This window comes from Leguminivora glycinivorella, chromosome 21 (assembly GCF_023078275.1).
Source record: "Leguminivora glycinivorella isolate SPB_JAAS2020 chromosome 21, LegGlyc_1.1, whole genome shotgun sequence".
Classification (NCBI taxonomy): domain Eukaryota; kingdom Metazoa; phylum Arthropoda; class Insecta; order Lepidoptera; family Tortricidae; genus Leguminivora; species Leguminivora glycinivorella.
This window is the reverse complement of record NC_062991.1, coordinates 15665644-15682957: the sequence shown is the minus strand read 5'-3', so window position 1 is coordinate 15682957 and position 17314 is coordinate 15665644. Positions and strand designations below refer to the sequence as shown.

General features: G+C 38.8%; 1 protein-coding gene across 1 annotated transcript in view; it reads left to right on the top strand.

Annotated features, from left to right (window-relative positions):
• The window catches only part of LOC125237462 (inositol 1,4,5-trisphosphate receptor), a 136469-nt gene that overhangs the window by 99442 nt on the left and 19713 nt on the right, over nucleotides 1-17314 (top strand). The window contains 11 exon segments of the mRNA XM_048144561.1: nucleotides 1333-1453; nucleotides 1640-1782; nucleotides 5439-5629; nucleotides 8155-8266; nucleotides 9098-9206; nucleotides 11964-12104; nucleotides 13115-13206; nucleotides 13470-13596; nucleotides 14504-14614; nucleotides 16143-16285; nucleotides 16556-16736. Coding sequence (XP_048000518.1) covers nucleotides 1333-1453; nucleotides 1640-1782; nucleotides 5439-5629; nucleotides 8155-8266; nucleotides 9098-9206; nucleotides 11964-12104; nucleotides 13115-13206; nucleotides 13470-13596; nucleotides 14504-14614; nucleotides 16143-16285; nucleotides 16556-16736 — 1471 coding nt within the window.

Here is a 17314-nt window from a genome sequence, read left to right as displayed (position 1 = left end):
AGCCACTTGATTTGCAGTTATTCAATGACCTAATAATCCTATAAATTTCGTTTTCGTCCACTGGTTTTAGGAAAATAGTGCTAGGATTTGCATCAATTAAGACAGATCTACAAGACTGGTTGTTTTTTGGAGATTCAAGTGCTATTTGGGAACCTATGAACTGATCGTTAAAAATATTACATATTTGTAGAGGGTTTGAGTAAATATTATTGTTGTGTCGGATGATATCAATATTGTTATCCATACAGTTGTTATTTACGGTAGACGAAATGACGTTCCAAGTAGCTTTGCACTTATTCTTACTATTCTGTAGGTATTTAGAGTTTTGAATTTTTTGTGCAGTTAATATACATCTTTTCAGTACTTTACAGTATTTATTGTATTTATTTCTGTTGGATTGTTTATTTAATTTATTTCTGATATAGTTAAAGTACAGGGTCCTTTTTCTAACACATGATTTTATTAAACCCTTGGTACGCCAACTCATTCTGTTCATCCTATTATTTATTTTTACTTTTATAGTCGGGAAACATAAATCATAAAATAGACATATAAGATCATAGAATTGCTGGAATGCCTCCTTTGAGTCGTTTGCACTTGTGACCTCAGAAAAGGAAAGAGCCGAAATACATTTATAAAATGTTCGTATATTGTGCAAGCTGTAATCACGCTTATACTCGAACCAAGTAGTGTAGGTCTTTTGCCGTTTAACAGTTCGCAGTGTTATTGACTGAGCAGTTTCATGGTCAGAAAGTCCGAGATGATGAATGTTCACAGATACACTCTTTATATTACTTGCAATTTGATCAATGCAAGAATTATGCCTAGTTGGAAGTTTAATATTTATAATATTAGTATGGATTTATGTCAGCACTAAGGGTTTGTTAAAATTTTGCTCCCGATATTTCGACGCAGTTGCATGCATCATGATCACGGAAAACTGACGAAGGCGGGTGGATGTTAAAGTTGCATAGACAGCGCGCGATCTACCCTCCTCGCGCGTCGGCTGCGTTCACTTTAAGCGTTACCACTGGTCGCATTCACACTCGATGGTCTGTCCAAACACACTACACTCACAGTGTCACTACGTTTGTTCAGTTCTGACTTCACCGGTTTTTTACACAAACAAATCACTGGATTCCATACATTAGATAGTTTGAAGCCATCCTCACGATTGAAATTTTTATATTTGTGAATCTCAATGGCTTCTCTTACCAATCTCGGTATGTAGTGGCGTTCCGTCGAAATTACCTTAGGACTTATGCAACTCGAAAATAACCGTGAATCATTCAAAACTCTTATATACTTATGTGCATTGATTTCTGTATACAGACACGGCAGTCAATCTTCGTGAAGCTGCTACAGACTACCTTCCGGATATACCAGTGTCCCTGGCTGACTCCCCCTCAAAAACTCAACGTGGAGAAATGTATCCGGACACTCAGCGAAGTTGGTAAGGCATCTATCCTCTATGTTGATTTTGGACGATTCTACAAACAGTAAAATCTCGATAATCCTCGCACCTCGATTAGTGTAAAATTCGGATTACTGGAAATTAGAGCCATTCTTCATATAGGTATTTTCATGCGAAGCCGCGGGCAAAAGCTAGTGGATTTATAAAACCCTGTTATCTTTTCAGCTAAATCCCGAAGCATAGCGATACCTCTAGAACTAGAAGGGAAGATCCAGACGGTTTTCGAGAAGGTAGCTCAGTTCTCCAGGCAGACCAGCAAGTGGCTACTTGCTTCCAAGACTTCCAAACTAGAAAAAATGGCTTCTCAGGTAAGATTACTTTACTCTTACAAATCTTTTATGAGATTTTTAAATGTTAGATTTCACATATGACTAAAACATTCATTTTTCTAACCTAATTTTTAACTGGTGACCGAAGAGCTGGTGACTTCCTCGCACAACGTATCAGCATTGCGATACAGTGATGAAATGTTGAAAGCAATGTACAATGCATAGGGCATATTTTAAATATAAGCTAGCTTTTAAGTTTTCATGTAAATAAACGATTTAGGCACTGGTCCCATCGCTAGCTAGTAAGCTATGAGCTATCGGCTATAAAAAACGAACAAAAATAAGCACTCCCGTGCAAATAAAAGAGACACGGCGATATTGATAGCTCACCGCTGGGCGAGTAACTATATACATCGCCGTGTCTCTTTTATTTACACGGGAGTGATTATCTTTTGTTCGTTTTTATAGCCGATAGCGCATAGTTTACTAGCTCGCGGTGGGACCAGTGCCTTATTAAATCCTAATTATGATATTTATTGTCGAATAATGACATAGCAAAGTTTAGATATAACAATACGATATTTCCTCTTGTAGCTTAGTACCACGAATGATGATATTGCAGTAAGTACTTCTTTACACTTTATGTCAAAATCCACTCTTAAACCTTTATTGCATATCCACCTGACCAACCAACCATTTTTAGGGTTCCGTAGTCAACTAGGAACCTTTATAGTTTCGCCATGTCTGTCCGTCCGTCCGTCCGTCCGTCCGTCCGTCCGTCCGTCCGTCCGTCTGTCCGTCTGTCCGTCCGCGGATAATCTCAGTAACCGTTAGCACTAGAAAGCTGAAATTTGGTACCGATATGTATATCGATCACGCCGACAAAGTGGTAAAGTAAAAAGTGGAAAAAAATGTTTTGTTAGGGTACCCCCCTACATGTAAAGTGGGGACAGATTTTTTTTTTTCATTCCAACCCCAACGTGTGATATATTGTTGGATAGGTGTTTAAAAATGAATAAGGGTTTACTAAAATCGTTTTTTTGATAATATTAATATTTTCGGAAATAATCGCTCCTAAAGGAAAAAAAAAGTGTGTCCCCCCCCCCCTCCAACTTTTGAACCATATGTTTAAAAAATATGAAAAACATCACAAAAGTAGAACTTTATAAAGACTTTCTAGGAAAATTGTTTTGAACTTGATAGGTTCAGTAGTTTTTGAGAAAAATACGGAAAACTACGGAACCCTACATTGAGCGTGGCCCGACACGCTCTTGGCCGGTTTTATTACTTACTTCTACTTGTATTACTTACCTTGACCAACGTTTAATACAATGAGGAGGCACACTGTGCATGTCACTGTCATTCATATGTGTGAGAGAGAAAAAACATATCATCTTCTCGCTCTCACGTATGAAATTCTTTATCTGTACAATGCAAGTGCAATGGACTAATAGGGTGGCGCCATCTGTCATAACCTTTCAGTGTGACTTATTGTATGGCTAGCACATGATTGGCGACAGTATCTCGTCGCGAGTATCACACGTCTTTTACTTTTGTATTAATAGTACTATTACTATTAATACAAAATAAATTTTGGTGGCTTAGGCCGTTTTCACATTATCCGATCCGATATCGAATGTCGGACCGACATCCTACATCCGATAAACGCTTCCGATAGTGTCGGATGTCGGTCCGATAAAACGCATTGTTCCAAATCAATGAAGTATGATTTTGTATCAAAAAATATTTAAAAAATGTTTTATATTTAATAATTATAAGCTGTATATCCTAAATATTATATTGTAAAATTAAGATAACGAGCATAAAAAATACTCAAGAGTGTCAGGCAAAATAAATAATTTTACATTCAACTATATCTACTAAAAGGTGAAAAAACTAGTAGCAATTCGGACCGATGCATTACAACCTTTTTTTTCAATGGGAATTTTCAACTAATTTGAATTTCGATCATTAGCAGCTGTTTAATAGACGACATTTTTGTCACGCACACTACTACAAACTTATATATACATTATATACGCACACAAACAAATATTATCGGCCGACAGCTGGCGGGGGGTCCGGCATGCCAAAAATGTCGGAAGCGTCCTGCCGATATCGGCAGTTCCATGGTGCCTCGGACAAAAACTGTTGTAGGAGAGTTCCATCGGCATTAAATCCGCAATTTTTGCGTTTTATATCGATTTTTTAGTAATAATGATCTATTAAATACATAAATGAAGACCTGAAAGCGCATAAATCTTACATTTTACATCCTTCCTACATCCGATATCGGATCGGATAATGTGAAAACGGCCTTATGCTATCATAAGCGACCAAAAGCGACTAAGCTATAAGCTATCGGTAATAGAACATACATACATACATACATACAATCACGCATGTATCCCATAAAGGGGTAGGCAGAACACATGAAACTACTAAAGCTTCAGTGCCACTCTTGGCAAAAAGGGTTGAAAGAAAACGAAACTCTGACATTGCAGTGACAGGTTGCCAGCCTCTCGCCTACGCCACAATTTAACCCATATCCCATAGTCGCCTTCTACGACACCCACGGGAAGAAAGGGGGTGGTGAAATTCTTAACCCGTCACCACACAGGCACAGGCAGGCGGTAATAGAAACGAACATAAATAGTCGCTTCCGCTCATCGCTTACTTATTTTTGGTGGGATCACTGATCAGTGCATAAGGCCTGATTTAGACGGCGTGTGAACTCGCGTGCGATTTTAGTTACATTGCGGGCTATTGAGGCACAGTATAATAAAGAGTACTATCGTACAGTATGGCCACTCCCGCTCCCCGCTAAAAACGCCGCCCACCCCCTCTCGGTTGCCTCACAGTTACCACCTGTCAAAAACGCGAACCGTCAACCTGTCACATCTCACTCATACAAGCATGGTACGCGTTCACGTACACGAGCTTAGAATGTGTGCTAGGAACGCGCCTCTTTCATATATTTGATCGCCAGTGTCCGAGATCTGGTTGAGGTTACATAAAACTTGTATGCGAGTTCTCGTACCGTCTACATGGGCTCTAAGAATGGGTAGTCAATAGGATCAGTCATGTGCTAGCCCTGCTGTTCTTAATCATAATATCGTCACTACTTTTAAAAAAACTTGTATCTTCGTCTGTCAATGAAAAGAAAATTGTAGTATAGTATGAATTTTCTGAGATGAACGTTTCGCTTTTGCCGTAATCTGTTAAACAAAGGCCTTTGTGTCTATTGTTCACGGCGGCTAGCTCCCGTTTAAACGGCACGTGCTATAGTCCCAGTGTAGTTAAAAAGCAACTATCATGATAGCAATAAGGTTCAAATTTATTAAACAGTTTGCAGTATGCAGGTAACTTTTTTTGAAGATGACAAAACGTGTTATCTCCGAAAGGGCTTTTTATGGATTTGAACCTTATTACTATCATGATAGTTGCTTTTTAACTACACTGAGACTATAGCACGTGCCGTTTAAACGGGAGCTAGCCGCCGTGAACAATATACACAAAGGCCTTTGTTTAACAGATTACGGCTAAAGCGAAAAGTTTATCTCAGAAAATTCATACTATAAGTATGTATGGAATGCATATAGACTTACTGCGTTTTAACTTTTAGGAACAGCGTGAGATACGAGATTTTTTTAAAGTAGTGACGATATGTATAACTAAATACTAATCTCTTACAGTCAAACCTACAAAACGACAGATCAGTAATGGAGGGTCTTCAAGAGATAGTAGCACTACTAGAAGAACAACTTCGACCGCTATTACAAGCAGAACTGTCATTGCTTGTAGACATTTTGTACAAGCCACATCTACTGTTTACTAGTCCTGGCGAGGCTGCTGAAGAAAATACGAGAGGCATCTTCATATCCAGGTAAACTATACATGTGCAATAGTAGCTAACTACAACTTTACTAGTGTTACAAGCAGAACTGTCATTGCTTGTAGACATCTTGTACAAGCTACATCTACTGTTTACTAGTCCTGGCGAGGCTGCTGAAGAAAATACGAGAGGCATCTTCATATCCAGGTAAACTATACATGTGCAATAGTAGCTAACTACAACTTTACTAGTGTTACAAGCAGAACTGTCATTGCTTGTAGACATCTTGTACAAGCCACACCTACTGTTTACTAGTCCTGGCGAGGCTGCTGAAGAAAATACGAGAGGCATCTCCATATCCAGGTAAACTATACATGTGCAATAGTAGCTAACTACAACTTTACTAGTATTACAAGCAGAACTGTCATTGCTTGTAGACATCTTGTACAAGCCACATCTACTGTTTATTAGTCCTGGCGAGGCTGCCGAAGAAAACACCAGAGGCATCTTCATATCTAGGTAAACTATACATGTGCAATAGTAGCTAACTACAACTTCGACCGCTATTACAAGCAGAACTGTCATTGCTTGTAGACATCTTGTACAAGCCACATCTACTGTTTATTAGTCCTGGCGAGGCTGCCGAAGAAAACACCAGAGGCATCTTCATATCTAGGTAAACTATACATGTGCAATAGTAGCTAACTACAACTTTACTAGTATTACAAGCAGAACTGTCATTGCTTGTAGACATCTTGTACAAGCCACATCTACTGTTTATTAGTCCTGGCGAGGCTGCCGAAGAAAACACCAGAGGCATCTTCATATCTAGGTAAACTATACATGTGCAATAGTAGCTAACTACAACTTCGACCGCTATTACAAGCAGAACTGTCATTGCTTGTAGACATCTTGTACAAGCCACATCTACTGTTTATTAGTCCTGGCGAGGCTGCCGAAGAAAACACCAGAGGCATCTTCATATCTAGGTAAACTATACATGTGCAATAGTAGCTAACTACAACTTTACTAGTATTACAAGCAGAACTGTCATTGCTTGTAGACATCTTGTACAAGCCACATCTACTGTTTACTAGTCCTGGCGAGGCTGCTGAAGAAAACACCAGAGGCATCTTCATATCCAGGTATATTAAAAAAACTAAGGGTCAACACGGGTAAGTGTGTCATAAGCGCAAGTATGTCTGGCCTTCACATTTGAACCTTTTACTCATAGACATAGGTGTTTTTGCGTGTTCATACTTTTGCTATTTGCTATTCAATCCTGCGTCTTCCTTTAAAATTAAGTTTGAGGTAGGGCATAGCGAATGATATTCCGCTTTGAGTGGTAGGGCACAGCACAGCGGATATCGTCTCGCTCGAATCTAGAGCAGAGCCCAACTGGGGTAGTACCTCCGCCGTACAGAAGACCGCAGCCAAATAGCACTAGACCCTACTCATAGTGTCGTGTTCCTGCCGGTGAGTAAGGCTGCCAGAGCTCAACGAGGGTGCGGTGTGCTGATGACGGGAGGACTTACGGAACTAACGTTCCGTCTATTGTCCTTTGAGTTTTCGGCAACCCGAACCCTCCTTGGTACTTGTACACTCCTTTTTGCTGTGTACTTAACACAGCAAAAGGGAATGTACAAGTTTCTAATGGGGTGGCAACGCGCATGTGACACTGTTTGAGTTGCAGGCGTTCATAGGTTACAGTGACCGCTTTACATCAGGCGGGCCGTATGCTTGTTTGCCACCGACGTAGTATTAAAAAAAAAAAGTATAAAAAGCACATCCTGAATTGTCAAAAAATGTATCTAAATTAAGTGCCGATTCTATAAGATCTCTGTTTTTGTGTCAAAGTATAAAATAATAGTAATAAGTAAAAATAAAAACCAGTTTCTCTTGGTTATATGTCGTGGCTCACTATACTATTTAGTTTACTTAGTTCTGTATAACTTGTCGTTATATTATGGTTATTATTTTATGTTATTATATTCTGTAAATTATACATATTTGTTCCGTTTGTATGTAATGGAAGGGTTGCGACGGAAGACCAGCGTCAAAGTATCCAAAAGGTACCTTGACACCAAGCTGAGTTTTGTAATTTATATCGTTTAAGCGTCCTGAATAAAGTATTTTCTATTCTATTCTATTCACGGTTAGTGATAAACGTATGAACTCCCAATAAACACTGATCATTGGTTTAAATAGGCCAAATGTGAAGGCCAAACACACTTCTCCCTATGACACACTTATCCGTATTGACCTTTTTTTTTCAATAAGTACATTGAAGTTTCTTACTACCTAGTAATGCGATAAATGCGGCATATCACATAAGCAATATAAGCATATAACAGTAAGGGCAGCACCTTTGTGTGAAGTGTCAATATCAGGTTTGTGAATTTAATTTGAGTATTTATCCTCGAGCAGCAGATTTTCCAACGGCTATCAGCTTTATAGCTTAATAGACAATGCAAAATAAGTTATATCCTAAATCAACATTCAGCGGATTTGAGAGAAAATAAAAGTAAATTAGTTCAATAACTATTATATCATTATATTTATATTCAATTTTTTAGACTGATTCGCCATACAGAGAAGCTTCTAGAAGAGAAGGAAGAGAAGCTTTGCGTCAAAGTTCTGCGGACGCTGAGAGAGATGATGGCCGTCGACCCGGAATACGGAGACAAGGTACAACATTTATAAAACTGAGTAAAGAACGTATGTTCTCATCTACACGGACACGGCATGCGTCACCTTTTAGTCATGGAATGAAATTTCGAAAAAGTATCAATGTCACTCAAATACTTTAGTTGAAGAGTTTTGCTATTATAAAAATAACAAATGTAGTTTATATTGCCAAAGCTAGCTTTGTATGGGACATATACTGGTAATTCCATTACATTGAGAGTTGCAAAAAAACGGTTTTTAATCCGGCTTAATAAAAAACCGTGAAAAAAAACTAGTTTTTTTTTTCTGGAGTATGTTTTTTTTTCTTAAGTACGAAATCTTAAAATGTGTAAAGCAGTTCATACTTTTTTTATACGGTTTCTTAGACTTTATGTTAACTATTAAACGAATTTATTTCATAACTTTAATTTTTTGGTTTTATAAAACTAACATTTACGAAATCTGTAGTTAGTAGTTATCGCTATTGACTGTTGGCAACATCACCGCCTCTCCACGCTCCACGCCACACCGGGGATTCCCCAAGAAACGTTTGTATACTGAATGTTTATCGAATTAAAATGTTCGTTATTGTTATTGAAACGTTACGAATCACGGAAAACCGTTATTGTCGTATTGCTCATCTGAAAAAAAACACAATGATGCTCGGTTTTGTTTTCATGTTTTGTTTTTCATAATTCAGAAAAAAAAACATTTGTTTATTTTTTATTTGCAACTCTAATTACATTCATAGTAGCACATGTGTAAAGTTAATGAAAAAATCGTACTTCAAATTTAAACACACTGTCAAGTTTGCCGATCAAGTTGTTTACATTTTACAATACCACCCCACAGGGCAACCAACTCCGCAACAAGCTGCTCTCGCAATACTTCGTGAACCGCAAGTCGGAGCCCCGCATCCAGCCGCCGCCCAGCGCCCTCGCCGTCGCGCACGGCCCGGGTGGTAAGCTATTTACAGTACACATACACATACTATAGTTAGTAGGATTTCTACTGAGGGTACTTACAAACGATGGTGGGCGTATTGTGGTTGGTGTCATATAATTATAACCGTAATTACCTAATCAAATTTTCGTCAATTCGGTATAATATAATAAGACTTACACAGATCGACTAAGTCCCACGGTAAGCTCAAGAAGGCTTGAAATACCCACATTACAAGCCTTCTTGAGCTTACCGTGGGACTGCACTATATTATTTCCTTTTCGCCTCTTGCTACAGATTTAAGAAACTTCGTTAACCATAACATTTATCGTACATGTAGCCACAATACGCTCAACATCTCAAAAATAAAATATTGCTACCTAAACATTTATCTGTGAAATACAACATTTCTTTAGAAATTGCACATAGACAGTTAAAGCACAGAATTTACTAATAAAAACGTTACTATTTAGAACTTAGACTTACTTGTTTAACACTGGACGAAGTTAAACAATACTTTACTGGGTCAATCCGTGGCAAGAGTAACACGAGTCACGGTTTTATGGCATGTTCTATTTATTCACGACGCAAGTTCAAGGGATAATCTATCTCTAAATAAGTGTTACTTTCCCGATATATGCATAGATCCTTTAATTTGCAGCTGTAGTTCAAATAAACACTCAATGAAGTCGTGACTCATGTTACTTCTACTTGGATTCACCCTACTGGTCATTAGTTTTCATACATTTGTGGAAAGATAACTTTCAAAACGTGCACATCATGATTATTAGAGAACTATGTAAGCCACATGCGTAACTATACTGAAGTTCGAGATAAAAATATCTGACGTTAATAAGTTGGGATTAGTTGTCAGAGCGGACCCCAGGCTCCCATGGAATGGAAAACAAAAAAAAACACGGTGAAGAGGCGGGGCTACTAAATTGTTGCCAACTGATTTTAGCCTAATATTTTTCAGCTTATTAATTTATTTTTTCTTGTTAAAAATCTATTGTTACTAAAAAAATAAGATGTTTACGCCTGTGGCTTTATTTTTTAGTATAATTACCACGATAACTTAGTTTAGAAATCTGTGTAAAGCAAAATAAGTGCCACACGACATTGGCTCTTATTTCACGCATAGTTGAGACGATTTTTGTTTGATTTAACGCATGTGCCGCAGAAAACCATCAGACCATGCGGAAATCAGGTGGGTCCATCGCAGGCTTCAAACAAAAATGCTGGCACAGTTTTAAAAACACATTGAAGTATCGTGTGATGAAATTAGTAATATATATTTTGTGTTATACATAATATATAAGAAACAAAGTGGCAATTCGGACTCTGGGGTTGTTTCGAAAGTTAATATATAATTTAAAACATGAAGCATATTTCGTAGTTTAAATTGCCCCGTCCCTTAGTTAAAATTACCCCGCGATCAGGATGGCCCTCTTGTACCTTATTCGATTCGATTTAAAACACTCCCTTCGGTCGTGTTTTAATTTATCGCCACTCGTTTCGAACTTCCTTTTTTACGCACTTGTATCGTAATGTACTATTTTATCATAAATAAATAAAAATGTGAGTGTCAAATTCATTTATAAAACTGTGCCATGCTTTCTTATGCAACATAAAGCACCAATGTACACATTTTATTGAAATGCATGTGTGTTAGAGTAGCTTACCGTCACGCTGTGTTCACATGCAGTATTGTGCTAGCAATCATGTAAAGGTAAATAGATTAGATTAGATTTCTTTATTTCATGATAAAAATTACACTATAAATTTGCTACATGTCAAAATTATGTTTATCTTCTCATCATGATCGTCAAAAATTACATAATAAATTCCAAATAAAAATAATTGTGTCTCCCAAATGAGGATCGTCATTTACAAAGAAAGAAAATACACATGCCAAGCTGAATAAAATTAATAAATTAAGTTACAATATCATGAAATTATCACGAAGCAAGAAAATATTATATAACAGAGAAATATAGGTATAATTATATCATCGGTCATTAAAAATTCAAATCCATGTACTCATTTACTATTATTTATTTATTTATTTTAATAATACCTTGTATTGAAAAAAAAAATACATAAGTATTTACACCCGATCCTATATCACTATCGAAGAATATACAACACTGCTACGCAAATATTGCTGCTTTCACGTGTTCGCAGACTGATTGGCTTCGCATTTGTGTCAGACGGAATTACGCATTTGTGTCAAATTCGAAAACTGCGGAATGCTCCATACCAATTCCACTCCCCGTTTTAGGGAACAGGAGGGTTAGAAAGAGACAAAAAATAGCCTATGTCACTCTCCATCCTTCAACTGTCTCCACTTAAAAAATCACGTCAATTCCTCGCTCAGTTTTGCCGTGAAAGACGGACAAACAAACAGACACACACTTTCCCATTTATAATATTAGTATGGATTAATGGCATTGTTAATATAGTATAATATATCATTATAAACCCTGGGCCAGCTACAATTTTTTTTTACTCTTTTATCTATAGCCTACCCCTTTATGGGATACAGGCGTGATCGTATGTATGTATGTATGTATGTTATCTATACTGACAGCTGACTTTCATGAGGCTTCAGTACACATATCCCTTAACTAGTTATTTTACGAGTTATCGACTCATCTGTTAGATCCAGTCACACTGTAAAATTTAAAAATGTCATATAGGTAATTTTCTAGTTACAATTTGCCATATTCAGACATTATTTTTGACCTAGTCGTCTTACACTTTTCTTCCTGTACAGCTAAAGTCCTAATGCGGACGGGGCAGACCCTGGCTCAGGTGCAAGTTCATCTGAACCACGAGGGGGCTTCTGATCTGGTGGTAGACTTGGTCATCAAGAGCACCAACCGGCCTGCCATCTTCCTCGAAGCTATCCAGCTTGGTGAGTACACATGAAGCTTTAGAAACTTCCATTTTTCGACAAACATTTTCACACATTGTCGCATGCGCGTTGCTGACCCATTAGAAACCTGCACACTCCCTTTTGCTGTGTTAAATACACAGCAAAAGGGAGTGTATAAGGGTACTGGTTTCCGACTACTTAAAGGACAATAGACGGAACAAAGTTCCGTAGGTTCTCCCATCATCAGCACACCGCACCCTCGTTGAGCTCTGGCAGCCTTACTCACCGGCAGGAACACAACAGTATGACTAGGGTGTGCTATTTGGATGCGGTCTTCTGTAAGGCGGAGGTACTTCCCCAGTTGGGCTCTGCTCTAGATTCGAGCGAGATGATAACCTCTGTGCTGTGCCCTACCACACAAAGTGGAATATCATAAACCTCCCTACCTCCCACATGGGTTTATGTGCATCAAGATCCCTCCTTTAGACACCCACCCACCCTCTGGTCCCACCAAAAGCGAGTAAGCTACGAGCTATCGGCTATAGAAACGAACAAAAGACAGTCGCTCTCGTGCAAATAAAAGAGACGCCATGATAGCTCGAGCGAGTTAGTATAGTTCGTCGCCGAGCGATGAACTGTAAATCGCTCGCTCTCTTTTATTTACACGGAAGCGACTATCTTTTGTTCGTTTCTATCAACGATAGCTCATCGCATACTGTTTGCTGGGACCAGCGTTAGGCCCAGATGTCCCTGAAGGCCCACAATAGCCGGGCTTTGAAGCCCAAGCCCCGTGGTAATAGTTTTGATATGGATAGCGGGCCACGATATTAGGTGAGCCTCCTTTAAGTTCACGTACTATACTAGGTTTTTTTTATACTATATCGGTGGCAAACGAGCATACGGTCCGCCTGATGGAAAGCGGTCACCTATGGACGCCTGCAACTCAAGGAGTGTCACGTGCACGTTGCCAACCCATTAGAAACTTGTACACTTGTGCCCGTTCATCACTAATCAGTCGTTGTATATTCAATTCAATTTATTTTTCTTAGGTATCGCGTTACTGGAAGGAGGCAACCCTACGATCCAATCGAGTATCTTCACCAAACTGCAGAATGGAGAAATTTCGCAATCTTTTCTGAAGGTATTGTACAATTACGACAATACTTGTTTCTCGATCACTTCTTAGTGTTATAAAAATATTTTTCATCCAAAAAACTTCACACTGTAAGTATAGTATTATGTTTTAACTTATTTTAAAAGTATTTTAGCTTTTTTGCATACTTGTTGTCTAAACTTGACATTATAAAAGCAAAAAAATACCTATATGCATTCGTGTTGTGTTCGCCTGATGTGGCAGCCCTTTCCTATTCATAACCTATTACAATAAACAATTTCATATGACAGGTCTTCTACGATAAGATGCGAGAAGCTCAGCAGGAGATCAAATCCCTAGCGGCGAGTACATCAGCCGCGGCTACCGGTGACAAGCAGCGGCAACACGCTGACAAAAACAAGCAACCCATTACTGACGGTAATATAATAGTGAACTTCGTTGGCCACAGCATCTTCACAGATGATTGTTGCACGTACTACTACTAGTAAGCCTTTGATAACTTGATAACTAATAACCGAATCATTTGATAAAGTATGGTACTGGTGGCGCCCGGCTTCGCCACCAGGTGGGCTTGATCGCTTTTTCTTTAGTGTATGGTATCTATTTCAGTTTATAATTTATATATATGTATTTGACGACCGGTCTGGCGCAGTCGGTAGTGACCCTGCCTGCTGCGCCGCGGTCCCGGGTTCGAATCCCGGTAAGGGCATTTATTTGTGTGATGAGCACAGATATTTGTTCCTGAGTCATGGATGTTTTCTATGTATATAAGTATTTATATATATTATATATATCGTTGTCTGAGTACCCACAACACAAGCCTTCTTGAGCTTACCGTGGGGCTCAGTCAATCTGTGTAAGAATGTCCTATAATATTAAAAAAAAATATATATTAAATGTATAGTAGTGTTACTACTTAAAAAAACAAATCAAAAAAATATTTAATAAAATAATTTGATTTGTTCCCTACATCGATATTTATAAGATTTTTCATTGAATATTTATTTTGCCCTAAAAATCAGCGACTTGAAAAGTCTAATTAGAATCAAGTCGGCACGTGACTGACAATTTTCTGTACATTTTCAAGCCAGTAAGCAATCAATAGGTACGTTATTTATTTTTAGTTATCGCCATCGCCACATTACATTACATCACTTACGATGATCGTTATCGTAGCTATCTACCTCTATCGCTTTTCTGTATCGGCGCGACAGAGCCAGACTGCAATTTGATCGGCGTCTAGCGTTAATGATTGTCATTTGAGCTAGGCCGGCTGGGGCCTGGTGTTCTTGAATTATGATTTGATGAATCGTACTTGTTCCAGGTAAAACTCCTTGCGGGCCGCTGGTAGTCGGCGAAGAAATGGACGAGGAGGTGTCGAGCGCGTGCGGCACCGCCGTCCACGCTTACTCCGACATACACACCATGTCCCACGGTAACTACGCAGGCCAATACCGATAAGTGTGTCATAAGGGGGGTGTGTTATAGTGGGGAACGAACCGCTAGAGATGGTCGACCAATACGTGTATCCTGGACATGTTCTATCTTTTGACAAAACACATCAAGAAAAGGAGATTTCCAGGAGAATGACTACTCAACTAAGGCCAACACGGATAAGTGTGCCATTAGGGGAAGTGTGTGTCTGGCCTTCACATTTCACTTTTTACTTTTTACTCATTTTTAACCGACTTCTTTATTAACTGACTTCTTTACTGAAAATAAAGAAGGAGGTTATATATTCGGGTTCATTTTATGTATGTTACCTGATTACTTCTAGACCCGTGGTCAGATTACAACAATTTCTTTTTTTGTTTGAAAGGAGCTACCTCCAAGGTGGTCTCATATTAATCTGGAGCTGTTCTGATGATGGGTTCCATGAAGAGATGAGGGAACTCCTCAATTTTAAAGGCACATGTATGGTTAGATTTAGGTGTTTTCTAGACAAACTTGAGCAGTTTCTCTCGAAAACGAGCACTTTTATAAAGTGGACTTGTTGATGATAATGATGATAATTTTGGTGATAATGTGATGATTTTGGTGATAATGATGATGATTTCTTAAACAATACATGTTGACCGATTACTCCAAAACCCGTAGTCCGATTTAATTTTTTTTTTGTTTAAAAGGAGTTACCTCCAAGGTGGTCCATATTAATCTGGAGCTGTTCTGATGATGGAATCCATGAAAAGTTGAGGGAACTCCTCAATTTTTAAAGGCACATGTATGGTAATTTCGGTGTTTTCTGGATGATGATGATTGTTCTTTTTGAAGTCGGTTGTATTTTTTGTAAAAAGCTTTTATTAGTTCATGCTTTTGCTACTTGCTACTCACAGTCAGTGGTAAACTTGCGTACTCTCAATAAACACTGATCATTGGTTTAAACAGGCCGAGTGCGAAGGCTGGACACACTTCCCCGTATGATCTTATGATACACTTACCCGTATTGATATTATACTAAAAATCTTATTTTACAAAACTTGGGAGAAGCGAACGGAATGGCGAAAGTGCGTTGGAGGTGGTCGCAAGTTCGTCGATGAGACCTGGTTTGCGGCACTTGCTGACAAAAGGGAAAGAAGACACCATAGCGGAACGTCGCAATCGGTTGCAAGCTTCCCTTGTCAGCTATGTGGCAAAATATGTCGCTCTCGCATAGGTCTCTTTAGTCATCAGAAGTGATGTCTCTCGGACATTGCACCATAAATCGTCTGAAATAGACGCTAAGGCCAGTAGGTACAATTAGAATAACTTTGTTTTATAGTAAAAAATTAGTGCTACTAGTCGGCTCTTTATTGAAATAATAATTTGTAAATCGATATTTTCTAATTTATCAAAACTTTTGTCCTTTCCTCTGCAGATGTTCTTACGAAGAACTTATGAGTCTACGACTGATTTGTACAGACGTTTCACTATTTGACGCTCATTCTTAGTATATCCCGTATCTTAAATTGTACATTTCCTTACAGGTACAACGGTTCTAGAAGAAATCATGGCAGAAAAGAAAAGAGAAGCTGGCAATTCGGACGTGCTGCCAGCTAAGGTTGCTGTCATGAAGCCAATCTTAAGATTCCTCCAACTTCTCTGCGAAAACCATAACCCGGACCTACAGGTATTATTTAATAATTTGTGTCTTAATACCCAGAATCTTAAAAGTAGATTAATTAAGTCTCTAGTTTTCGCGCTCTGAATCTCTCTTATTTAAATCTTCTCTCCAAATGCGTGCTACCACTGCCACTGTTACTTAAAAGCTTTTTGGTATTAGCACCGTCAGTGACGAATGCATATTACTGTTATGACATCAAGCTGAAGTGAGTTCGCGAAATTGCGCGAAGATTAAATCTTTTGTTTATTTTTATTACATCCCAATTTTTTATTTCAGAATCTCCTACGCAACCAGAACAACAAATCGAACTACAACCTGGTCTCCGAGACCCTCATGTTCCTAGACTGCATTTGTGGGTCCACCACCGGAGGCCTAGGGCTTCTAGGCCTATACATCAACGAGGGGAACGTGGCACTCATCAACCAGACCTTGGAAACTCTTACGGAGTACTGCCAAGGTAAGACACAACATACTATAGTAACACTGCAGCCTGGTCTTTGAGACTAATGTTTGTGGACTGAATTTGTGGGTCCACCACCGGAGGCCTACGTCTTCTAAGGCTCTGCATCAACGAGGACGACGTGGCACTCGTCAACCAGACCTTGGAGACCCTTACGGAATACGGAGTACTGACAAGGTCAAGTAACACTTTAAGTTCTCGCGCTTTGTACACATATTTAAAGTCACACACAGGTCGAACGCGATTAACTAACATTGCGGATGTTGTGAGTGCTGTGTGTCGTGCGGTGGGAAATAAACAATAACTAAAAGCGGGTAGATTATATTTATTTGTCTACCCCGAACATTTATATAAATTAATATCGGGTAGTTTTGTGTTGTTTACATCTCCGGTGACACTTTGCTGGGACGTCAGTCTTCCGCGACCACGGCCAGTGCAACCTGGCCGAAACGTTGGGAAAAAAGGTAAAAATAATGTTAATTAATCGCGTTCGACCTGTGTGTGACTTTAAATAAGGTCAAGTAATATTATATTAAAAGAATTACAGTTAGGTTTCAGCAAGTGTAGTGACTGGC